Below are 26,723 nucleotides of genomic sequence, written 5' to 3'. Positions count from 1 at the left end.
TGAAGGAACAGCAAGATCAAATGAAATATATTTAATTTTTCTTTCAAGGTTGAAGAAACCCTGGGCAAGCTTTTAGGCAGTAGAGATGGAGCTAGTATTAACAACAATAATCATGTATGTATGCTTTAAAGTTTGAAGAGCACTTTAGGAACATTTCATTTGGCCTCAAAACAGTCCCGAGGTATGTGTATAGATCTCTTTCACAAATGAGGCTCAGAAAAGAAAAATGACTGGCTCAAAGTTACTAACAAGAGTCTCCCTTTCTACCCTGTACCATATGGTGCCTCAAGCCAAAGAAACAATGAAGACTAAGGTATATGACTGAGGAGTCAAGATCCTGGAGGAGATCTGGTGAAACTGGGGCCAAGGGCATAAGTAGAAAGACTTAGCAAAGAGAGAGACCATTTCTTTCTTATAGAAACAGAAAACTATAAATGATATATTAAAGTTTTCAAGTTAGGAATAAAGGAAAACGGGAAACCCAGCTAATCATTCCAATGTTCTCTATAAAGTACTTGGCATGTCCCTTTGCATGACCATGGATAAACACTAATGTCTCCCAAGAAAATAAATCTGATGGAGCACATAATTTTAGTAGTCACTGAAAAATCTTCAAGTGCTTCCTGTGTTAGGTGAAAGTTTTATATAAGAGATATTAATATTACTTTTGTTAAGGATCATCAAGGTCCCTCACTGAATTGGGTAAGAATTTAAAATAATGAAGAAAAATCTAACAAAAGAGTATTTTATAAATGAGTTATAATACTTTATACATTCAAATTTTTATATAATGTAATAAGCATCTACAATTTTAAAAATTATCTAAATAAGCCTGCTTAGGTAGAAACCAATTCAAGAGCCAGCAATTTTACTTATCTTAACATTAGAGAAAAATTCTTAAATTTTAAATCTTTTTCTTTTGATTACAGTACATAGTTGCTATGTTAATTGGTAACTTTATAAAATTAGTGATCCAACAGAACCTCATACATCTGAAATTAGGAAGTACTGTCTCTTAAGGCGAAGAATGATTTTTCATTAACATGTGGAACACTTTTTAATTGATAAAAATCTTTAGTTTCCTTAGCACCAAGTGAACTTTCCTATAGACTAAATCTAAAAAAAAATCCATAAACCAAAAAACTCAAGTAGCAGAAGTTGCCAAAATTTGCATTCTAGTCTTATATGATAGTTGCTTTTATTCGCAACTACAAGAAACAAATTTGGAATAGATGTCAAACATCAAAAAACATATTGGCATTTTATGATCCAATGTTCATCTTTTTGTACTGCAACATAGGTCTCTCAAAACATGATAAAAGATTGTATTCTTCATTCTACCAATGGTACACTTATTTTAAGTAAAGTGTCAAATTAAAAAAATTCTAAAGAGTAAATTGACAATCCACTGAAGTTTTTTAAATTAGAATTCTGTATGAATTGTCACCTAGAAAAAAATAATTCTAAAGTATATGCTTTGCAAAATGATTTATGTATGTCTTCGAGTACTATCTTTAATACTGAACCAATCACTCCAATCCAAGTGTCATGAAAATACACAATTTAGCTTTAGGATCAAAGTTTAGGTGTCTCAACTTTATATACTTTATGGCTTAGCCAAAGCTAACAAACATGTAATTCAACAAGACCTAGATGAGATAAAATGTGTCTCATGGACCATTTTAAGTATTTTCTTCTTTTTAATGGGGAAGGCAAGCCAAAATACATGAGTAAACAAGTAAAGTCTGTCCTGTAAGCTTGGCTATATATGCTACTTTCTCTTTGGAAAACCTTATAGAGCCAGTGAGATTATTTCTCCTGAAGAAGAAAAATGGTAGTCAAGACTTTGTTGTACTTTATTAAAAACTATGGTTAAATTTTTCCTCTATATTACCAGAATTTAATATTTAAAAGTAGTTTTTTGAAAAGCCCAGAGTGAAGAAAATTATGCTTTGAGTTTGTCAATCTCCGTATTACAGTACACATTTTGTGAAACTAGAAATATTTAAAAGGTAACTATATATATATAGTTTGAAGTAACCCTACAGAGTCAAACATATAACTGCTAAGCATTAAAAAAAATTAACCTAAATAATAAAAATTACTTGCAGCAGTCATAGAAGTATACAATTAGAACCATCTTCATAAAATTACCTAATTCTGCATTTTTAAATTTATGTGGAAAAACGCTACATTATAATATTCAATGAGGTGGGGAGAAGATAATTGGTTCTGTGAATTCTTTGGTATAGGGAACTTCCAGTAAAGAAACTCCTTCTGCCAAATTGTATAGATAAATTTCAAGTAATAAATCTATGCTATGTCCATTATATATATTTTTAAGCCTAAAAAAAAGTTTATCTCAAGGGAAAAAGAAAACATGGCACCAAAAGTTACAATTAACAAGCAAAAAAAAAGAAAAGGAAAAGTCCAATTAACATACTCACGTGTGGTGCTAGAAAATTTAATACGATGTACGGCAGTTGATATGCGTTATCTTATAGGTGCAACCTACAACAAGTAAGTTATATAGCAACATTCTATCCACAAGTACTTGGTAGTTTCCTACTCACTCTTAGGAGAATCTACCTGATGATGATCAGTAAAGCACATAATTTTAAGAGCTTGGATATTTACAAGAAAGCAAAATTGGAATGAAATACAAAAGAAACTTACTTCTCCACCTTAACACTTCCCTAAATATTAATGAAGGAAAAACAGTCAATATAATTTGCCTCAAGATGTATTGAAATATGTCAAAATAAAGGTTTCCAATTTAATCCATTCTATTTTAATGCTTTTTAAATTTAATTGAGCTGCCCATTTAAATATGAATGTTTAAGTAGCTTTATATGGAAATATAGAATAGTAGAGCTATCAGATATTATGGGACTTTTAGTATGGTCGAGTTGTTTTCCAGATAAACTACAAAAATGGAAAAATTTGTGAAATGAAAAATAATTTCCCTATTTAATTTATTGATTAAAAATAATTTTTAAGAATTATCTGCGAATTTCAAGGTTTTATTGCAAGGAATATGCTGATTTAAAAAATCAGAAATATCATCATGCCATAAAACTTTTATAGGAAAAAAAATCATTTTGGATAGGTTCTCATTTAGATTAAGTATTTTTCACTTTAAAAAAAGTTTAGTCAAGGGAATCACTTTAACAAGGGTCTCATACTGAGAAGGAAAAAAATGGATTAGCCATTGAAGCCATGTCCAAGTAGACTAAGTTGATAGTAAGGGCACCTGATGATCCCTGAATAAAGGACAGAATTGCAAATGATCTACAAAGATAAATATTTGCAGGAAGAGAATAATGTGGATATTGATTCAAGTGATTCAACCATTAAAATGAGATGCCAAAAGCTACAGAATAAAAAAATTCAGGGAAAAACTAAAGATGCCAAACTACAAGTTTTCATGGTCTTTAAAAAATAATTTCAGTTACTATATTAAGCAATTACAGAAATGCTTATTTATATAAATTATACAATAATCAAAAAATCAATTCCACCTCTCAATATTATTTCTGAAATTATACTGAGCATATGAATAATCTGCATTCAAATTCAGATGTGCATGATGAAAGTTAAATTTTAACTATAATAGTTTTACACAACCCTTTTTAAACTCTTGTTTTTAAAGGAGATAGTTTAAAATGGATTTCATGGGAATGTATTGCCTTAGAAGAAATTACATAGACATTAATAGCTAAGCTTTCTTTCAATGTAGCATTCCATGAAGTAGATATATAAGGTCAAATTCCAGTATGACAAATATTTTAAAAGTTTCTGTGATTTTCAAGCTCATTTCAATGGCTTGTTTTTGTAAATCAGTATTTAGTGGGGAAAAAAATCCCCTATTTTTATACATATATATAAAATTTTCACTTTGGTACTGGAACATGAACTATACTAAACTATGTAGCTTTTGCTTTCCTGACAACATCCACAGCAAAATTTACTTTAAGGTAGATCTTTGTAACTGAGGCACAGCCAACAGTAATATGGAAACCAAAGGGTTAAATGAAGTTAGTTATACATAACTTACTTCACTCAAAATCCAAATTTTTATGTCACTAATTAGAAAAGTTTAAAATAAATTTTACAAAAAATGTTATATCTAATTCAGTAAATTATAATAAAAAAAAAGCCAATACAGTTACTTTGGTTATTATAAGCCATAGCTCACATTTGACTAAGGTTGACAGCTGTATCCATTTTGTTAATGCTGTAAATTGCAGAAGTACAACATTTTAATTAAAAAAGTAACCTTCTAAAAAGTTAATACAATGCAAATACACTAGTAGTAAATATCGAAAATACATGACTAACTCAAGGCTGCCTAATAATGCTTGTGTTCAAATCATATGCTTGCAGTGTATTTTAAAATACATTGAAGCACCAAAATTTCTCTACCAAGATCTATAAGGTAGTGTGTACTGAAACTTAAAATCATGATGTTATCACTATGTCAAAACCCAATTCAGTTTTACAAGTGTCTGTGTATATATATGCATACATATGTATACAGTCCTTCTAAGGAGCTAAAAAAAGGACAACTAAATCTCTCAAAATAGCCTTTTTTCAAAGACTATAGTAATCATCTTCATTTCAGAAGATGAGGACACAGATATAGACATTATGTGACTTAAGAATCTAGAAGCTTAGAGACAGAAGGGCCTTATGTCCAGCCTCTTCTTTTTATAAATGAAGAAACTGAGATAGAAATATTGGGCAAGGCCATGTGTCATGCAGAACTAAGCACTCTATATCCCAGTGCATTTTCCTCTGTATTACACTGCCTCTCACCATAAAATTGAATGTGAAGTTAAAATAAAACAAAACTTTTTGTTTGCTAGTGCTTAACAGTAGAAAATTTTGTTTCTTCTGTCAGAGATTAATTGGCAAAAAAAATTATCAAAGAAATACTTTTTAAATATTAAGTGTCTATTCTAGTATTTTTAATAAATTCTATTCTGAATTATATTCCATTTCAATTAAAAAACAAAAAACACACTTACTCGATTTGAGCTCCATTAGCCACAAGAGCACTTATAGAATCCATACTACCAGAACGTGCAGCTTTGTGAATAGGAGTTTCACCCTCACAATCCTGTAAATAAAAATAACAACACTCTAAGTAACTAAGAAATCATTTTAGGAAAAGATTTTCCTCAGGTGTTTTTCTTATACTCACTGTAATAAGAAGATTGTTGGCCAAATTTAAAGGAAAAAATAAAAGTCAAAAGAAAGAACAGAGGATCTTTTTGTTGGGATACCAAAGAGTGGATCTAGTTCCTGCATTCACCTACAGTGAGTATTTTTTTAAAAAGGAAGCGGGGGAGGGAGGGATGACCTTAGGAACAGAAGGAAACTATTTTTCAAAAAATTAACAAAACAAAAAAATCCCAAATGTACATTTTATTTTATTCATAAAACTCTTACCTTCCACCTTAGAATCAATACTCTGCATTGTTTCTAAGGCAGGAAAGCAATAAGGGCTAAGCAATGGGGGTTAAGTGACTTGCCCAGGGTCACACAGCTAGAAAGTATTTGAGGTCATATTTGAACCTAGGACTTCCTAGCTCTAGGCCTCATTCTCAATCCACTGAGTCACCCAACTACCTCCACAAATGTACATTTTATCTCGTCAGTAACTTGAAAATATGAGTTGCTAATAGAGTGGAAGAAACAAATTTCCAGTAAAACAAGATCTCTAAACAAAGTTTTTTTTTTGTTGTTGTTGTTGTTTTTTTTGTGATAACCCTGAGTTAAATAGGGACAGGAACTATACCTCATACCTGTGATTTCACTGGAATAAGGAGCTACAGGTTAAGGGACAATTCAAGTCAGAACCTTCTCTGAAACTTATAGCTATTGAGTTGTCTGGATCAAAACAGTTAAGTTACTTGCCTAGGGGTCAACAAGACCTGGATGCACCAGAGGTAAGACTTGAACCTCACTCTTTCATGCCCTGAGGTAAGAGCCAATTATCTCCTGAAGAACTGGATTTTATGGTAAATGGAGGAATCATGTCACTGTTGTAGCATTCTAATCAGAGTTCAAAGGACACCATTTTTTAAAATGTGGAAATCTAATCTAATTGACAATGCACATCTCCCAATCCTCTGGGTTGAAAAACCTAAGGGCAACATGTGACAGAAAGAAAATATGACTATACATATAAGAAATCCAGAAATAAGAACCAATTCCACTCTAACTTAAAAGGGCTAACTACTAAAACCCTCTCTAAATCTTATCTGATATGTCTTTTACTTCTCAATGTTTATAGGAAGGTATCACCAATGGGAAAGTAAATAATTAATGACTAGGGATATATTTCTTTATATAAGAATGGGGGGGGGGGGCAGGGGTGTTAAGGACAACCAACCCATAGGAAAAAAATACAACTGAGCCAGCAATTTTTAAAATTTTTTTTTCTTCATAAATCAATTGACAAGCATTTATCAAAGTGTAAACTTTTACTTTTGTCTTTGCTCTGGTATTTTGAAACTTCACAAACAAGTCTCTATCTTTCCTGCTGCCTTACACATCACTGCCTTCCATAAGTCTAGTCACACTGGCCTATATGCTATTCTTCACATTTAACACTGCCTCCTTTATCTCTATGCCTTTGCAATGGTTATCTCCCTTGCCTGGTATTCTCTTAGTTGACAGAATTCTTGATCTTCATCAAAACCCAGCTTGTGGGAAACCCTTCTACTGATTACCTAAGGACTATGCTATAAACAAAATACAGTAATTTGGGAGGTGGGAGAAAAGGTCATTTTTAAAAAATCATATTAACCAATGATTTATCTATTTGATTATTTTTTCATTAAACCAACTCAGTTTTATTTGTTCTTTTTCTAAAAATTTTTATTGCATTCCCAATTCATTGATCTCTTCTTTCTCTATGTTACTGATATAAGCATTTAGAGAGAAAATTTCCTCTAATTGTGCTGTATTCATTCTCCTTAAAATTATTTGTTGTTTATATTACTTGTTTTTTAATTCATTCATTCTTTAAGATTGTTACTCTCCAATTAATTTTTACTTTGCATTTCCATGATCCCCAATTATTTATTGCATAAGGGTCTAAAAAGGATACATTTAATATTTCTGCTTTTCTGCATTTAACAATGCCCTTAATATGTGTTCAATTTTTGTAAAGAACTGCTGAGAAAAAGGCATACTCCTTTCTATTCCTATTCAACTCTTTCCAGAAAGTTATTGTATTTAGCTTTTCTAAGATTGTACTCAACTCTTTGACTTCCTTCTAATTCATTTTTTATTTAGATTTATCTAGTTTTGAGCAGGGAAGTTTGAAGTCCCCCATTCTTATAATATTGCTTACTATTTTTATCTCTAACTCATCTTTCATTTAAAAATTTGGGTGCTATGATATAGTACATATACTTATAGTGCTTTATGTATGGCACATTTTAATAAAATGATTTCCCTATTTATCTCTTTTAATTAGTGCTGGACATTTCTAATTGTCTTTTCTTGTATAGATTGCTATCTTTTAAAATAATCATGCATCTCACTAAGGAGGCTGTATAATCTTCTAGGGCTTGACTGAAATAAGCACAACATCTGAAAAGAGATCGTCTGCCTTCAAATCTTGAACACTGTTACCCTGTCAAGAATCAAAGTTTCAAGTGACTCAAAGAATAATGAAGATACATATATTGGGCCAAGTAGGCAGTTGCATTGGTACTCACAAAATGGAGAGACCTAGAGGAAGAGCTCTAAGCACATTAGTAGATCCTGTAGGGAATTATGGATGGCTATGTATAAGAATCAGAGAGGTAGGACGTATGAACAGGTTTTAACCTGCAATGGAATATCCATGTTGATGAGAGCATCCATTCACTTAAGTAATGAAGAATTAAATACTGACTGCTTTTGAAAGAGAAGAAAGGAGGAACGAGGTAAAACAAGAGACAACAAATGTGTGTTTGGAGACAATAAAGGATTAGTGAGAACATTGCTGGAGAAGGGAAAGAAGAGAAAAAAATAAAAGATAGGCTCATAAAATAAGATAGGCTCAATAGATTCTAAAGTGAATTTTAAGTATAGGTTTATATCCAGCAATTCAACACATATTGTGAGTTTTATTCTATTATTTCTCTAGCTATATGAAATATGTTTAGGTAATTTTATTTATATAAATTCAAGTGATAAACAACTTGTTCAAGGGGAAGAAATGATGTATTACAACACTTTTCACAGTACAAGTTTTCCCAGAGGTATTTGGGGTGGGCATATTTGCCTCCTCTTCCTAAATATAGGTAGGTGGAAAAAAAGAGACAATAAATAATAAAAAAAAGTGCAAAGGATGAAGGCAGAAAGAAAAAAGGAAAGCACATTAGGTGAATAATATCAACATTATTTTGGTGGTGTGACACCAAATGACACAGACTGCCTACTCCTTACTCTTAATAGGTAACAGAACTGGGATAATATAATAGTCAAACCAGTGATTAAATTTCCAGATATAATAGACATCTCTTCTTATGCAGAAATAAGTTCAAGATATAAACTTTTAAACCAATAGCTTAAATACTTCTCCACTTATTTTCTTCCAAACCTTCTTTATATTTTCTTTTCAATTAGCTTTGAAGAATACTAAACATTAAAAAAGAAGGCATAGATAGTAGGAACTACATAAAGATATGTTTATATTCTCTATCTTGATGAAAGATAAGCCCTTTAAAAATAAGGGCACAGGTCTTCAGAATTATATGTATACTATGCTCAGAGCACTATGGTCATTTTATCTTTTCCAGCTAGTAAACGACAGAATATTACCAATTTTTTCCATACTCTTATAAACTTGGTTATACTAACTTAGCTATAGTATATATTTCTTAGATGTCATTTCCTAACTTGGATTTATATTTACAAATCAATTCATGAATGGCATTCATCCAAAATAATTCTGTTAAAAATAAATCTTGTTAGTACTCTGAATAAAACTTGAACTCTGTCTAAAATATCATCTCTAAATACTAGAGTGCAAACTGATCAACAATTGAAAAAAAATAAGATTTCATACCTGTTTGTTAATGTTGGCTCCAGCTTGGATCAACCAGATCAGGCACTCAGGATGTCCTCCAAAAGCAGCAATATGGGCAGGTGTTTGGGCAAATCGTGTTGTACAGACATTCAGAGTAGCTCCAGCTCTCACCAGCTGTATTAAGCACTCCAACTTTAAGAAAAGCATTGGAAATAAGAGAAACACTTAGAAATGTTGATTGTAATATTAAAAATACCGGTAAATATTTGCTGCAAAGTCCAAATCAGTTTTGAGTCCCATTGAGAAAACAAATGGCTGAATCATACTCTTCTACTTGGAAGAATCTCAAGTCACTGGTCTAAGTGGTAGTAAAGTATACATTCCTAAGGCTTCAGAACTATAATCTCTGTACCAAAACTGGAAAATTTATCTCTAACCCAAAGTTCTTTCTCAAGCTCTAAAAACACATTTCCGACAACCTCTACAAGATCATCTTGCCCTGCTGATACTTTAACACACTACAAATTCATATTTCCTTTCCTGAAAATCTTGTTCTACCTTTCTAAATGGCAACTATTCAAGGGGCACAACCCTTCTCATAAATCTCCCACATTTTATTCTCAATATCACTTGGGCATATGCCCCTTTCAGGCTATTCTCACTGGTACCACCCAGACTCAGCCTTCCTTACCATTTGGACCACACTAGCCTTCCAATTGGTCTTTCAGTCTCTACTGTTTCCTAATTAAAAATCATTATTCAAGTCACTTACCAGATTAATCTTGCTTAGATCACCTCACTCTTGTATCTCTCTATTGCCTATTTTTATAGGCAATGTTCAAATCCTTTAGCTCAACATTCAAAGCTCTCAATAATCTAGAACCACTCAAACTGTCAGAATTTTGATATTATACTTGATCACACAGTCCACATTTCAACTAAATATACTTTCTGCCACATAGTATTACTAAATTTGCCTTTCTCCTTTCCACCTTATATATTGAAATACCACCCATCATCTTAAAGTTCAATTCAATTGTTTCAATCATGGGAAAACTACTTGTTTTCCTCTAGCCTCACTCACTTGGTGATAACTCATGTTATAAAGTGCTTAACAATTCACAAAGCACTTTCCTAGGTGATTAGTAGACCACACCTCCCTTTTAGAGAAAACTGAGTCTCAGAGAAATTAAGTGTCTGACCCAAGGTCAAAAAAATCCAGTCAGTCATGGATATGACAATTCTGATTGCACTTATCCTCAATTATTTTGTAGATTATTGACTTATTTAAACACCACCAATTAGATGCAGTGATCAACTCTTATCTAAATATTAGTACTGTACCCTGTGCCTACAATTACATTCTTTTATACATAGTACAACATGACAATGATTTAAATTAAATTTATAAAAGAAAAACTTTGTATGAGGAAGTCACCCCTCTTAAATAGCATATAGAAGCTTTACACCAATTTTGACATTACATTACTTCTTTTTAAAAAGAAAGTTGGACTTCTAAATGTAAAATGCCACTATTTGTATTTCTGAACTAGTGGCTTTATGCATTATTGCAAGTTATTAAATGCCCTCTATTGTCTGCTTAGCAACATAGAACACTGCAGATGAACACCAAACAGTTTATCTTCTTTTTCTATGAGGATAGAAACTGATTGGCTTCAATCATTCTTTACATGATTTTCTTTTATACATCTTTTTTATATACCTATTTTATATAGGGTATCCCTGAAGTATCACTGCAGATATAAGCTATTGAACACCTGGTTACAGAACACCTCAGTTAGCTCTATACCCAGGGAAGAGCTAAAATGAAGATATGGTTGGATTAAAACCCCAAACTACAGTAACTCTTCTTGCTCAGATTATCTGCTCTGTGACTCAGCTGTCCCTATACTAATTTCCCCTTTTTCTCCTCATAAGGATACTCCTGACTATGAAATCCTTCCTGCCAGAATAGCACTACAGGCTCAAGGTGAGAAATTAATTAAGTCAATCCAATACACATATTTAGTACCTACTTTATGCCAGGCCCTGATCTGAAGAATAGAGATACAAAGAAGGGTGGGGGAAGACGGGGATGGATTAGTTCTTATACTTGAGTTCACAGTATGATGGGATGAGGAAGGAAACACAAGAAAACCTCATAGACAACATTAGCATGCTATGGTCCATGGGGGCAGAGACAGATATGACTGAACAACAAGATATTTTTTGATGAGACCTCACAAACAAAACACACTACGGATAAATTGGTGATAACAGAAGGGAAGGAACCAACATTAAGTATTGGAAAAGGCTTCTCATAGAAGGTGGGATGCTAGCTGCCACCTGAAACAAATCAGGAGGGAGAAAGAGATGAAGAAATGAAGATTTCAAAAGGCTTAAAAGTCATTACCGAGGGGCAGCTGGGTAGCTCAGTGGATTGAGAGCCAGGAGGTCCTAGGATCAAATTCCGCCTCAGACACTTCCCAGCTGTGTGACCCTGGACAAGTCACTTGACCCCCATTGTCCACCCTTACCACTCTTCCACCAAGAAGCCAATACACAGAAGTTAAGGGTTTAAAAAAAAAAAAAAAGTCATTACTGAAACCAGTTAACTTATCTGGGTGGAAATACAAAATGCACAATTTGAAATCAGTCAAATTTCATTATAGGAGAATATCCCAGCTCTACTAAAGGAGAGGTATAGCTAATAGCTACTGTGTGGCAAGACAAATCGCAACTTAATCTATTCAACCCATAAAAGTTGTTCATTATTAATATACACACCATGGATTAACTCTATGGATAGTGTTAGGAGTTGCTAGTGGCTTGGTGGATAGAGCACTGGCCCCGAGTTCAAATTTGACCTCAGACACTTAGTAGCTATGTAATTCTGGGCAAGTCACTTATCTTCTGCTTCCTTTACTCCAGTGGATTAGGCAATGGCAAACTATTCCAGAATCTTTGCCAAGAAAACCCCATGGACAGCATTGGTGTGCTATGGTCCATGGGGGCACAAAGAGTCAGACCCAACTAAACAAAGTATTTCATGATGAGGTCTCCATTGTGCCTCAAACATAAGCTTATGCAATATAGTAAATAAAAAGCTGAATACTAAGTTTTAATGTTATTTATTATTTTTTCTTTATAAATTCCAACTTCACATTTTTACAATATTTTTGTTGTTCAGTTATACCCAACTCTTCATAATCTTATTTAGGGTTTTCTTAGCAGATACTTGAGTAGTATGCCATTGTCTTCAAGTACATTTTATTGATGAGGAAAGGAAGCAAGCAGGATCAAGTGACTTGCTCAGATCACACAGAGAATAAAAGTGAGGGCAGATTTGAACTCAGGAAGATGAGTCCAGGCTAGGCATTCTCTATCCACTGTACCACCTAGCTGTCCCTTTATATCAAATATACAATATTTGACAAGCACCTTTAAAAAATCCCAGATGATAGATTTTTAAGGCTAATAAAACAAAAATTTCAAACACATATAAGATGAAGTTTAAAAATATTTGTAGTTTTTAGCTCCTTAAAATATTGACTGAGGGGGCAGCTGGGTAGCTCATTGAGAGTCAGGCCTAGAGATGAGAGGTCCTAGGTTCAAATCTGGCCTCGGACACTTCCCAGCTATGTGACCCTGGGCAAGTCACTTGACCCCCATTGCCCACCCTTACCACTCTTCCACCTATGAACCAATACACAGAAGTTAAGGGTTTTAAAAAAATATATTGACTGAGCCAAGAAGTGTGACAAATTTCATAAAATAAAATCAGTGATCACCAATTTGAATAACATTTCTGAAATGAGTCCATGATGATACATAGCATCTTACATTTGATTTCAAATGCTCTTAAATAATTAAATAACTATATGGGTGTTTTATACATTTCAGCTTTTGTTTCATATCTAAATAGTGCTCCTGTGTTGCTCTGTTCAAAACTTTGCATAATACATAATTATAAAAATGTATTCCATGCTTTAGTAGCCTGGGAGGCAGAAAATTATGAGTAACTTATAACTTGTACTATGGATACCTCACAAAGTTATTGTGAAGATTATTACTACTGCCTTTACCAAAAGTGACTAAAAGCAGTCTTGAAAGAGTATAACAAAAAAGCAAAACTAAACTTAGAAAAAGCCTTGTGAATGATCAGTATTCAAGTTATGGTGCAATCACAAAGTAACTTGACCCTGAAATCAGCATAGTTTCTCAATATAATTATTTCCAAACCTACACTAATTTTTGGTTCACCTCACACAACACTGCCTCCATAAGAGTATGGTGTGATAAACAAAGTCTTCAAGGATCAGTAATTTTGTCAGCATGGAGATTCTTTCCAGTGAAGCAAGCAGATGTTGTTTATAACATTATTAGACAATCTTTAAGATAATACTGGAAATTCAACATAAGAAATTATGAGCAGGCTAACTAAAAAAAAAAAAAAACTTGGAAAGAACTAAATGGGATAATGAACAGCTACAGATATAATACTTGAAGAATAACTTCTGACTGTCACCTCCAGAGGATAAACTGAAAAAAAGAAACAGGAAAAAACACAACCTACACATACATATCTGTCTACTGGAGGATGCCTTCTATAATTGCAGAAGTGAGGGAGGGACTGAGACACTTGTAAATAAATTCTTTAAAAAAAAAAAAAAAAGACACTACTAGAAGTGAAAAATGTCCATGATTAGCCATGGTAGGTACTTTTTTTGGATGGACCTTTGATTTCAATGGTATTAGGAACTCCTAGGAAAGAACTTTATCAATGAAGACTGATACCTGCTCAGCAAATTTTACTCTAAAAATTTTTTTTAAATTTTGTTTTAAATTTCATTTACTTATTTAATTTTTTGGAAGTAATTTTTAATCTTCAGAGCTCTCTGAGGTATATATAGAAAGGTTATTTGACTTGCCCAGGTGTTTCTGACTGAGGCAATTGTGTCTATGTCTTCAATACCCTACTTTGCTTCTCATATACATTTTATTAAAAAATACCAATGTAGTTTTCAAAAGTGGATTTACAAGAACTTTAAATGTGCTTAAAATATTGCTTATAATGTGCCCTGCCAGGAATTGCTGTAGCACATCTCCAGTGATCTGTGCCCACAGGGCTTTGACAAGGCAGTGCTATATTCTTAAGAAACTAACTTGGCTTCCTTCCCAATTGCATCTCAACTCCCTTTGGTATCTTCTGCAATAAGACATCTTTCACCTCATAAAAAACTATAAGCCAATTAGTTAAGATAGTGCTATTACAAAAAGAACTAACAATACAAGAAAAGATAATTGAAGGCATTACAAAAAGATAAATGAACTTAAGTCCTATTTGAAAAGAAACTAGATTACACTATTTCATACTGTACACTACAAAATTTTTTTGTCTTTACTGTTTCCTAATTCAGCACTAATCATATCACCTAAGAAAAAGTTACAAGCTTATTTCCTATGATTTTTTTTTAAGCCTTGATGTTGTTTAAGAGAGAAGAGCAGAAAGGGCTAGACAAAATAAGGATTAAGTTATTTATGTCCAGGCCCCACCAACACCAAGCTCAGCATTCTATTTTCTGTGCTACCTAGCTGCCCTCCAACTTCAATTTTTATAAACAAAATCACTAAAATATAAGTCACACAGCTAGCTAAGTAAGCAGACACAGCTGACTCTGGTTTCGAGACTAAATTCTCTTTGTGTTAAGATTCTAAAGAGAATAGAATATTTATGTTAAAAAGAATAAGCCAGAAGATCTCTCTTAGAAATCACCTAGTCTGTGCAGTCAACAACGCTCACACTTTTAAAGTGAAGCTTAGAGAATCTTCAAATTTATCTCATAAACCTGAAGTCAAACATCTGGTTGGGTTAAAAATACTTAATTTTATCCCTTCTACATTTAATATATAGAAAGAACCTGAGCCCCAGACATAATATAGGGCCAGACCTGAGGTGACAAAGTCCTGGGTTCATATGGTGCCACTGATGTCTTACTAGCTATGTAACCATTTGTAAACAGGAGCAGGAGGGATTTTGACTGGAGGTACAAGTTAATGATCTGCATTAGTGAAAAAATTTCCCTTCCAAGAGTTCTGCATATGGATTAAATTCACTGATTTAAACTATTCCCCATCCCAGAAGAGAGAGAGTGTGTGTGTGTGTGTGTGTGTGTGTGTGTGTGTGTGTGTGTGTGTGTGTATATACACAAATGGCATTTCACTAATTTGGATATCTGCATTAACAATAAAGAATCTCAAGAGTTTTAGAACTGAAAGGGTCCATACCTGTATACTCCTCCTTCACCAGTCCTATTTTATAGAAAAATATACTGTAGCCCAGCATGAAGTGACTTGTCCAAGGTCACACAATTAAACAACAGTGCCTCATACTCAAGGGTACTGGGAATCCAAAATCTTGTGTATAAACTCAGCCTTAAATCAAAAAGTGAAATTTTTAAGAGGAAAAGAAAATAGCCAAAATAAGATTCATCTATATCAGATTATATTCATGAAGGGTATTTAATTAGCTCCACAGCTTCTGAGGCCATTCCTGCATCAGTTTACATAGCACTGTCGGTTTCATAGCATTGGCTGGTGCAGTTAAGTACCTCTAGTTGTAACATCTCATTTTAAAAAGGTTAAGTGACTCATCTAAGGTCATATCAATAGGAAGAAGCACAGCTTGGATACTCAGTAATGATCTTGAATCAGGTATACATAAGTAAATTTATGTTCAGTATGTTCTGTTTAGTAAAGGCAATTAAAGTTTTAAATTTTCTTCAAAAATTGTTTTTGAAAGGTGTCACTAAAAAAAAATCTGTCATCTGTCATAGAATTAATACTGTATATTGGTTTCTAGGCAATGGGGGTAAAGTGACTTGCCCAGGATCACAGAGGGAGGAAGTGTCAGAAGCCATTTTTGAACCCAGGACTTCCTGTGTCTAGGCCTAGCTCTCAATCCACTGAGCCACCTCACTTCCCAGAAGGTCACTTTTAAGAGATAAACTCTAGTTGGCTAGAAAAAATGAATTATGTAGAATACCTTAGTCTTTGAGAATGCAAAATAAATGAAGCATTTCTTTGAAGAAGGGTTCAAAACTAAATTCAATGCTCCTTTCTAGTATCCTAGATTTATAAGGAAACCTTACCACACACACCAGCAAATCTTATCTAATTGCTGATTTAGAACTGCAAGTATAATGGAAAGGATATCTGATTTGGAGTCAGAAAACAAGAACTTGAATCCTGGCTGTTAATACCTGTGACCCGGGGCAAACCATTTAATGAACCTCTCTGGGCCTAGGTGATCTCTAAGGTTCTTTCCAGCTATACATGCTACAGTCCTAAAGCTGGACCCCGACAGCATTAACAGGATAGTATTCTCTAGGCTTTAACTTGAGAAAATAAAATCTGTTGTAAATAATGAAAAACTGCTGTTAATATTAGAATGTAGATGCAGCTATTCATTCAAAATCTGTCCTGTACTACACCATTACTATAATATCAAAAGCTGCAAATTTTCCTTAAATAAGCCTTTATCCAAGGTTTCACATGAGTAATGATCTTTAAGGTTCTTTTTCCATCTCTAACTCTGAGAATAGTTGTAAAACATTGTCTTATGTCATTAAATGGTAAATTTCATCACAAAGGTAAGCACCATTATTCAAAGTACTTAACTAGTATTATTTAATCGGAGAAAGCATAAACAACTCTTAGCTAAGAATTTTAATAAAATAATTTAGTAAGCTTTCCAATATAGAAAAGTAAACTTGTTTAGCCATTGGTGTCTAAGATTTGAATCCTCGGGGAATATATCCAGGGCACACAAAAATCTACTCTTGTCTACTAAAACACCTAAAACACCTAAAACTTAATTGCCATAGCAGAAAAAAAAAAATAAAAAAGAGTTGAACGTGGTGCTGCTGTAAAGCCTTTTGAACAGGAGAGCAGGAATTTCTGTAACAACAATTCTTATAGACAAAAGATAGACATTTGGGGGGAACTTTTTGTAGTAATAGTATATTTTAAGCACGCCAGGCGCTCCAAAGTAGCTTTTTGCGCTACTTACAGGACTGCAAATTAGACAGCTTCGGCAAAATATTTACTAGGCATTAACCCACGCCACTTAAAAGGCTGTAGCCCCACTACAGAGATGAATCCACCTTTCATTACGGAGTTATTAGCACTCACCTTACGGTGTTGCCTACATATCACTAGATTGAAAAAGCAGCCAAGGCGGTCACTCAGGGCCTGGCTGACACCCGCGCGCCGCCGCCACTTTCCCCAGGCCTCAGGCAGCCGTTAAAATGAGGCCGATCTCCCCTCCCCCAAACCGCCCCTTTTGTTCCGTGCCTCGAAGGAGTTCAAACAGAAAAGTTGGACCACGCCGCCAGCCCCGCCCCACAGAGCCTTCCTTACGCCGTCGCCCCCCCGCCCCGGCGGATAGGCTCTTTCGCTGTAATAGGGTCAAGGGGAGGGCAAAAGGCTGGCCTCCAAGGTAACCCCGCCCCCAAGTTTGAAAATGCGCCCCCCCCCCCCCCCGTTATCCCTATGGACTCAGCGGTCCCTTCCTCTCCGCTCCAGGCAGGGACAAGGCGCGACATCTCCTGCCTCCCCACACCAACTCCCGCCACAGTTCACTCCCACCTGGGGCTTCCCGGGCTGGAAGGGGGAAGGGGCCTAGCGATGATGTATGCGCGTGCGCAGAACCGCACGCTTAGCCCGCGCTCCGTAGCTCCGACTTGGGCCCCATCCTTCCTTAGGGAAGGGCAATTAAAAAAAAAAAACTCAGAACTGTAAAAAATGGCGCCTTAAAGCAATATTTCCCCCTCTAACCCTCCCGCCCGCACCTCACACACACCTCGCCCAAGCCCAAAAAGGGGCGTGAGGCTACCAAGCCAGCCCTGGCTCTGCCTCTTCAGCTGGTCCCTGCTGTCCACCCCACCCCCCCCTTTGCCTACCTTGCCGAAGTGTGCGGCCCAGTGCACCGGCGTCCAGCCATAGAAGGAGTCCTCGGCAGCCAGGTGGGCGCGGGGTGTGTGCTGGAGCAGGGAGCAGAGCGCCACCAGGTCCCCGTCCCGGCAGGCGCGATGCAGCGGGAAGCGGAGCGTTAGCAGCTCCTCGCTGGAGAAGCCCGCTTCGACGTTCGAGCCGGCTCCCGAAGCCGCAGACATGGTCTTCCGCTCACCAGGAAGGAAGGCGGCAGCGGCGGCGGGGGAGATGCAGTTTAGCGGGTGCCGCCGCTATGCATGGAACGCCGGCCGCGCCGCCAACTGAGGCCTCCGGGCCCGAGAGCTAGCGGGACTATGGGAACGGAGGGAGCAGCAGCAGGAGGCGGAGCAAGCGGGGTCGGTGTCAGCGCGGCCGCTGCCTGAGCACAAAGGAGGCGAGGCCAAGCAAAAAGAGCCGAACTAGTCACTGCCGTCGCAGCCCCTGCAGCTGCTGCGTCCCGGAGCCGAGCCGAGCCGAGGAAAGAAACCTCAGAGCGGGAGGAGGAGCAGCAGCTGGAGGGGGCCGGGAGCGGGACTGGGGCGGGTCCTGGTTCTGGGCAGGACCAATCACGTCCGCCGCAGCCTCGCAGTCTCAGAACCCGAACTGAGGGTGGGCGAGCGCGCCGCCGCTTGGGGGCGCTGGGAGCACCTCGGGGCAGCTTCCCGGGGAGCGCGGCACGCACGCGCACAACACCCACCTTTTCGCTTCTCACTCACCTGCCCGAGGCACCCGTGTCCACCGCGAAGCCAGCTAGTTCTCAGTTATAAGGGAAGCGGGGGGCGGAGGAGGCTGAGGAAGCAGCCCCACCCCCGCCCCGGCCCCAGAGCTGTAGTCGCCGCCGCAGCTGTTGGGAGGGGCGGGGAAGGGAGGATATGGGCCCTGCGTGGGCGAGGGTTCCGGTCTTGGCCCAGGCGGTCTGACTGGCGGAGATGGTGGCTGCCAGAAGCCTAGTTCTCCGGGACTCAACCTAGAGCTGAGTAGGGGTTAACCCCTAGGGAATCTCCTGGGTTTGTCCGTCCCCTGACTGGGTGTTTTAGTTGGCTTTTTAAAAAGACGGTTTTCGGAAAGCACCAGATTTTCCTGAAACCTTGTCTCCTCCAAATTGATTCGCTGACTACCTGGGTGGCGCTAGGGTTTCCACTAAGCCTTTGTTTAAATTGCATTTTATTTCATTCATTTCATGTTTATAGAGCGCCTGTGAGGTGCTAGACTGCTCATTAAAACAACAGAATAAAAATACTAAGGAAGAGCAAGTTTACCGTGCCTTTGGGAGGAAGAAATTGCCCAACTTTCCCCAACCTTCAATTAGGAGAGTGAGGCAGATTATGAGGTCTTGCAGTAGAATGTTTGCTGGTTTTTCGGGGTCAGAGAACCCGAGTTCGAATGCTGATGTTGTGCTGTTATCATTTGTGTGACTGTGCAATTTATAGCCTCCCTGAACCTCAGTTTCCTTTATCTGTAAATCGAAGGGGTTGGACTAGATAACATTTAAGGTTCCTTCCAATCCTAAATCTATGACCTAAGAACTCTATTTTAATATACAGTTGCAAATAAAGAGCTCTCTTAAGACCAAATACAGAAGCAGGCATTGTACACAGTGAATACACAGTACGCTATATGCATTTAAAGGGAAAAAAATGTACTTTTTATATTGTTGAAGAAATGTACATGCTAGCAACTATTTGCAAAGTGACCTCATCAAGTTAACTAATAGTATAATGTGTTTAGTTTTTCAATTTGAATAATATTTCCTTTAATTGTTCAGTATGTCAAAAGAGAGCTTAAAAATAATAGATTTTCTAGGTGGACATCTTAAAAATGATTTAGCCAAATTCCCTCATTTTGTAGGATGAGGAAATTAAGGCCAAGTGAGGTTAAGTGACTTGCCCAGCATCAAAAGATGCCCTTTTAAAAAATATATTTATTTTTTGGAGATGTGGCAAAATTGGGACACTAATGCATTGTTAATGGAGTTGTGAACTGATCCAACCATTCTGGAGAGTAATTTGGAACTATGTGCAAAGTGCCATAAAATTGCACATACCCTCTGATCTGTAACACCACTACTGGGTCTAAATACCAAAGAGATAATAAGAGGGAAAAGGATTGGTTTATGCAAAAATAAAGCAGCAGTTTTTGTGGTGGCAGAGAATTGGAAATTGATGGGATGTCCATCAATTGGGGAATGGCTGAACAAATTGTGGTATATGTTAGAGATGGAATGCTATTGTGTTATAATGAAAGGATAAGCAAACCAATTTCAGAAAAACCTGGAAAGATCTACATGAACATGCAAAAAAAAAAAAAAAAGCAGAACCAGGAGAATATTGTACACAGAAACAGCAATATGGTATGATGATTAAGTGAACACTTAGCTACTCTCTGTAATACAATGATATGGGATATGGAACAATTCTGAAGGACTTATAAGAAGGAATGTTATCTACTTCCAGAGGAAGAACTGTTGGAATTGAATGAATGTGTATCAAAGCATACTATCTTTCACATCATTGTATTTATGGCTTTATTTTGCGGTTTTAGCTTTGTAAAAGTGTACTCTTACCACAGTAACCAATATGGAAGTATGTTTTGCATGATATAACAATGGCCCAAATCAATTGTTTACCATTTCAGAGTTGGGGGAGGGAAAGGAGGGAGATGGTTTGAATCTTATAATTTTGGAAAATGTATGTTGAAAATTTAGTATTACATATATATAATAGGAAAATTAAAAAAAAAACTTTTAAATTAAAAAAAGAAAAAATTTTCAGTTACATGTAGAAACAATTTTTGACAATTATTTTCTAACATTTTAGGATTCAGATTTCCTCCCTCCCTTTTCTCCCTCAACAGTATTCTTATATAAGTTATACCAATACTTTCATACAAAATATTTCCATATTTCTCTTGTTGTGATGGAAGACACTTATCACACATCTCGAGATCTCTTTATCATCTCAGATAATCTGATAAGGATAGTTTAGTTGATAAGGAAGTAAAGGACAGGGAAGATCTTTTCCTCAGCTCATGCTTCCAGCTCTGTCTCCAGGAGCATGGAGTTTATTATATATAAAAGAACCCCCGTCCCCGAAACTTAGCAGATGCGCAGAAGTTATAAATTATGTCATATCAAAACACAAAAGGTCTCATTGGCTTCTGAACAGACCAAGGCCAAGGCTGAATTTTGACTGGGTTCTTATCAGAAAGCCAAGTCAGGGAATATTTTTCTCAGGGTTGAATTGACCCTGCTAAGGTTTTGGCCTTGGCTATACCAGGCAGCTGCAGCTTTACTCTGATTAGTGAAAAAAGGCTGTTAACTCATTAAGTGCTGGTTTACTAAGAACTTAAAGTTTTCCTAGAAGCTATAATGTTTTTCAATAAGAAAAGGTGTGGATCATAAAAGGAGTCAAAAGAGGAGTTTCAGATTTTCATCTATTTAAGACTGTTTCTCTTATTGCCCTCCCACACACACATACATAATCTCATGAAGGAAATAAACTGGAAGATGGCATGCTTTGGTCTATAATCAGACTCCAACAGTTCCTTCTTTGACTGTGGATAGCATTTTCATCCTGAGTCCCTTGTGCTTACCTTAGAAACTTGCTTGGCTGGTAATGGTTTAGTCCTTCATAGCTGATCATCCTATAATATTTCTGTTACTGTATACATTGTTCTCCTGATTCTGCTCACTTCACTTTGCATCAGTTCATATAAATCCAGATTTTCTGAATCCACCCTGTTTGTCATTTCTTATGGCACAATACTATTCCATTACAACCTTATACCACAATTTGTTAATCCATTTCCCAGATGATGGACAACCTTTAACTTTCCTTCTTTGTCACTATAAAAAGAGCTGCTAAAAATATTACAGTTAGGTCCTTTTCCTTATCTTTGATCTCTTTGGGTTATAGATCCAAGTAGTGGTAATACTGGATCAAAGGGTATGCATAGTTTTATGGCTCTGCTTTGTTCCAAATTGCTCTCCAGAATGGTTGTAGCAGTTCACAGTTCCACCAACAGTGTATTAATGTCCCAATCTTCCCACATCCCCTCCACATTTATAATTTTCTTTTTTGGTCATTAGCCAATTTGATAGATGTGAGGTGGTATCTCAGAGTTGTTTTCATTTGTATGTCTCTAATAATGATTTGGAGCATTATTTAATATGACTATGGATAATTTTAATTGCTTCCTCTGAGAATTGCCTGTTCATATCTTTTGACCATTTATCATTTGGGGTCTGCTTTATATTCTTATAAATTTGGTTCATTGAGGCTTTTGTCAGACATTTGCTATAAAATTTTTTTCCAGATTTGTTCTTTCTCTTCTAGGTTACATTTGTTTTGTTTGTACAAAACCTTTTAAATTTAATATAATCAAAATTTTCCATTTCATTTTCTTTTAATCTTCTCTATGTCTTCTTTGGTCATAAATTGTTTCCTTATCCATAAGTTTGACAGGTAACCTTTTCTATGTTCCCCTAATTTGTATATGGTGTCACCCTTTATATCAAGCATCCATTTTGAATTTATTCTTCTGTATGATGTGATATGTTGGTCTATGCCTAGTTTATGCCATATTTTTTCCAATTTTCCCAGGAGTTTTTGTCAGATAGTGAGTTCTTTCTCCAAAAGATTGGATCTTTGGATTTATGGAACACTAAGTTTCTATGGACATTAACTGCTATCTGTGTTTTTTATCTCATCTATTCCACTGATCCACTACTCTTTCTTAGCCAGTAACAGATTGTTTTGTCAGTTGGGAATATATGGGAGACTCTTCTTACAATACATAACACATACAATACATACATACATATACATATATATGTGGGTATGTATATACACATACAAACATAGGTATTTTTGTTGTTCAGTTTTTCAGTTATATCTGACTTCATGACCCCATTTTGGGGGTTTTCTTGACAAAGTTATTGGAGTGGTTTGTCCTTTCCGTCTCCAACTCAATTTACAGATGAGGAACTGAAGCAAAGTTAAGTAACTTGCCCAAAGTCACATAGCTAATAAATATCTGAGGACAGATTTGAACTCAGGAGGATGAGTCTTCCTAAATCTAGTCCTGATACTCTATCCACTGAACCACTTAGCTATCCCAGTTATATCTGTATTATATATTCTTAAAATGCTTCTCCTAACCCAGATAATCACAAATATGGAAAAGCACATCTGTGAAGAGTACATAGACTCTCACTTAGCTTACATTTTCTTTAAAATGAGGCAGTATTGTTTTACAGTCCCACTCAACTCTTAAGATTCTAGGGGTTTGGTTTTTTTTTACTTTTTTAAAAAAATATTTTATCAGCTACATATAATAAGAAATTTCCACATAAGTTTTCCAAAGTTATATGATCCAAATTATCTCTCTCCCTTCCCTCCCCCTTCTTGGAGCTGGCAAGCAATTCAGTAAGATTCTATGTTTCTAAATACTTAGGACTTTTGTTTGAGATTATCTAACATGATTGAGATTATTAAACATTTTTTTAATTTAGGGGTTTCTATTGTTGGAGGCAAACTTCACTATAGTTATTTGAAAATGTAATCATATGAATCAACAAGCAGTAATTTTAAAATATTGAAGTACAAAGAAGAAAATAGGAAAACCCCCAAATGAGCTATTTAATAACCTACTCTAGTGCCTCAGTGTTGCCCTGAGATGACCCAAGGTTCTCAAAGAACTCAGTCTCTGGCAGCAAGTTCTACTAAGCTGGAAAGTCTTCAAGTATGGGGCCAAGGACAGTCTGACTACATTGGAAGAGCCACATACTCTGAAAACTGGCTACCAATTGCTAATTTTCTCCCCCATAAAAACTCATAAAACTTAGTAAATATAGGACAGACTGTGATCTGCAATAATACAGAGAGTATTCATAGTAATTCTGTGACAGCTGTGCTTGTGTATGTATATTTAAGTATTGGCTTTATATCTTTAAGATTTACAGTGCTCATTTCAAAAATGACCTTATTCCTGTCTGTGGTGAAAAATCATGAAAGTACTATTACCCTTGTTGAAAGAATCTTCATTCTTTAAGCTGAAATATTGGTTATCTCCAAACAAGCAATATGAGTTAATTGCCATATTATCAGACCACTAGACAGATATTACAGTAAGCTACTACTGTGATCTCTTAACTAAAACAAAAGTTTATTCTATTGTTATTCTATTGTTTATTCTATTGATAGAAGTCATTAACTCTATAGGAATATAGAAGTAGGCATCTACTTCATGAATGGTATGACTTGGGAGGCATTTAAAAAATTGCTTAATCCCCTTTCTTCATGTTTACAATTTCTACCACTAGATTTACTTTTTAACAACCTCTAGAAAAATAGGCTTATTGACTAGTTAAATTGTTATGTTACCTGGAAGGAATAATATTAGCTCTCTAGCTCATGAGCAAGGATTGCTTTATCAACCCATTTATTATTAACAAGCTTGGGACAAGGGAATTTAAAAGAATGGAAGACAAAACAAGTTTTGATGGGGATGTGGCAGATAAGATGACAAGATCTCTTATGGAAGATGGAAATTGACTAAATTTAATGATTCTGGAATATAATAAAATTGAAAGATATGATCAATTTAGGAAAGTAGGTAGATCTGATAGCTGGAGTTTGATTTGAAATGTTCATTTGTCCTATCCACTGTAAGTCTCTACAAATCCATAAATATACTTGATAGTTATGACCCTGTTAGAAGTGACCAAAGCCTAGAATTTACTGGGTAGGGACAAGAGGTGTTCAAATTTTAAAACCAGAAAAGAAATATAGCTCAACCTGGTGACTTAAAAGGGACTTCTCTCTCCCTGTACTATGTTTACTAAAATTATAAGTGCAGGTCTTCATATCTGTCCCTAGAAAATTGCATCAAATTTAATTTATCTCATCATTCTAGTCCTTCAATAATTTTAAGATAATCATTCTGTCCTCCAAAGTGTTAGCTAAATCTCCTAACTTTTGCCATTTACAAATGTCAGAAGCATGCCTTCATCCAAGTCATTGACAAAAACTCTGATGAATTGTAGAATCAAATTTCTCTCTGTAGCACTTCACTAGAGACATCTCTCCAAACTAGCATCAATCCCTTTTAATGCAGGGACATGTGTTAGTAGCGTATAAATTCCTGCAATGTGTATAATTTGAGGATAATCCTAGCAAAAGCCAGATAGGCTCATTTTCTGGTTGTGTATAGGTGGATAATTTTTTTTTCAGCCACAACAACTCATGAAGATGGACTACTAAAGCTCAGATATGTTGCAGTCAGTGGAGGAACAAGTCAAAAATCACTAAAAATCATGTCATTAAAGTATTGAAGTAAATACAGGTTAAAAGAGAGTCTTTTCTCCTGATCACCCCAAAGAATCCCCTTATGAGATACAAATTAGCCCCTTGAATGAATCATAAAAGAAGACACTTTATAACTGGAGGAATTCCATGTGAACTGGAATGACCTCCAGGAATTGATGCAGAGTGAAAGGAGCAGAACCAAGAGAACATTATGCACAGAAACTGATACACTGTGGTACAATCGAACATAACAGATTTCTCTACTAACAGTAATGCAAGAATCCAGAGCAAGGCCAAGGGACTTATGAGAAAGAAAACTAGCTACATTCAGAGGAAGAACTGTGACAGTAGAAACACAGAAGAAAAACAACTGCTTGAACACATGGGCTGATAGGGATATTATTGGGGATGTAGATACTAAATGATAACTCTAGTCCAACTATCAATAATATGGAATTAGGTCTTAATCAATGATACATGTAAAACCCAGTGTAATTGTGCATCGGCTAAGGGGGGTTGGGAGGTTTGGGGGAGAGGGGAAGAACATAAAATATGTAACTATGGGAAAATATTCAAAATAAAAATTTAAAAAAAACTTTATAGGGTAAAGAATAACAGACCACACTGAACTCTACTATAAGCTTTTGATTTTCCTTTTCAATTTGGTCTGTACTGTTTTCCAGCTGTTTGATTTTGGTCTCCAATTTGCTTATCAATTCTTTTGATTTGGGGGCATCTTTTTCAAATTGCCCAATTCTAGCCTTTAGAGACTGGTTTTCGGCTACAATCTTTTGGTTTTCCTTTTCAATCTGGTCATTTCTGGTCTTTGATTTACTTGCCTTACTTTCCATTCTGCCTTTTAAACTGTTATTTTCTTGGCAGATCTCTTCCATCTTTCTCATAATCTCAGATTTGAACTCTTCAAGACCTTGTGACCCATTTTCATTGTTTTGGGAAGGTTTGGATATGGTTACTTGTTTGTTCTCCTCTGCTGTTTGCTCCTATGTCTGGATTTTTTCTGTGTAAAAGTTGTTGAGTGTTAAAGGTTTCTTCTTCATCTTTCTCTTCTGGGGTTCTTGATTTTGGCTTGCCATTGTGTGAGCTGCGTACCCTCTCAGCTTTATGCTCATGCCCAGGATCTGTCTGCGCTCTTTAGGCTCCTGAAGTCTCAGGTCTAGTTATTCTCAGGGTCAAGCCTCCTGGTGGTCCCTTTGTTAGTTCTTCTGTCTGAAGCTCCTTTAACAGTCTCAGGGCACTGCTTCCACAGTCAAGCACCTCTCTGCACTGGGTCCCCACTCAAGGTCCACTCCTGCGCTCAGGATCAGCCCCTTAGTCCGAGTCTTAGCCTGAGCCTGCCTCCGCACCTTCACCTGTGCCTGCACTCAAGG

General features: G+C 36.1%; 1 protein-coding gene across 1 annotated transcript in view; it reads right to left on the bottom strand.

Moving 5' to 3' along the window:
* The window catches only part of ANKRD10 (ankyrin repeat domain 10), a 45,321-nt gene extending 26,845 nt beyond the window's left edge, over positions 1–18,476 (bottom strand). The window contains exons 1-3 of the mRNA XM_044670525.1: positions 17,998–18,476; positions 9,074–9,226; positions 5,031–5,122 (exon numbers count right to left, since the gene is read on the bottom strand). Coding sequence (XP_044526460.1) covers positions 5,031–5,122; positions 9,074–9,226; positions 17,998–18,210 — 458 coding nt within the window. The 5' untranslated portion in view covers positions 18,211–18,476. The remainder of the gene's footprint in view (positions 1–5,030; positions 5,123–9,073; positions 9,227–17,997) is intronic.
* Positions 18,477–26,723: the final 8,247 nt, after the last annotated feature.

The sequence above is a fragment of the Gracilinanus agilis genome, chromosome 3 (assembly GCF_016433145.1).
Source record: "Gracilinanus agilis isolate LMUSP501 chromosome 3, AgileGrace, whole genome shotgun sequence".
NCBI classification, from domain to species: Eukaryota; Metazoa; Chordata; class Mammalia; order Didelphimorphia; family Didelphidae; genus Gracilinanus; species Gracilinanus agilis.
This window is presented reverse-complemented; position numbering and strand designations above follow the sequence as displayed.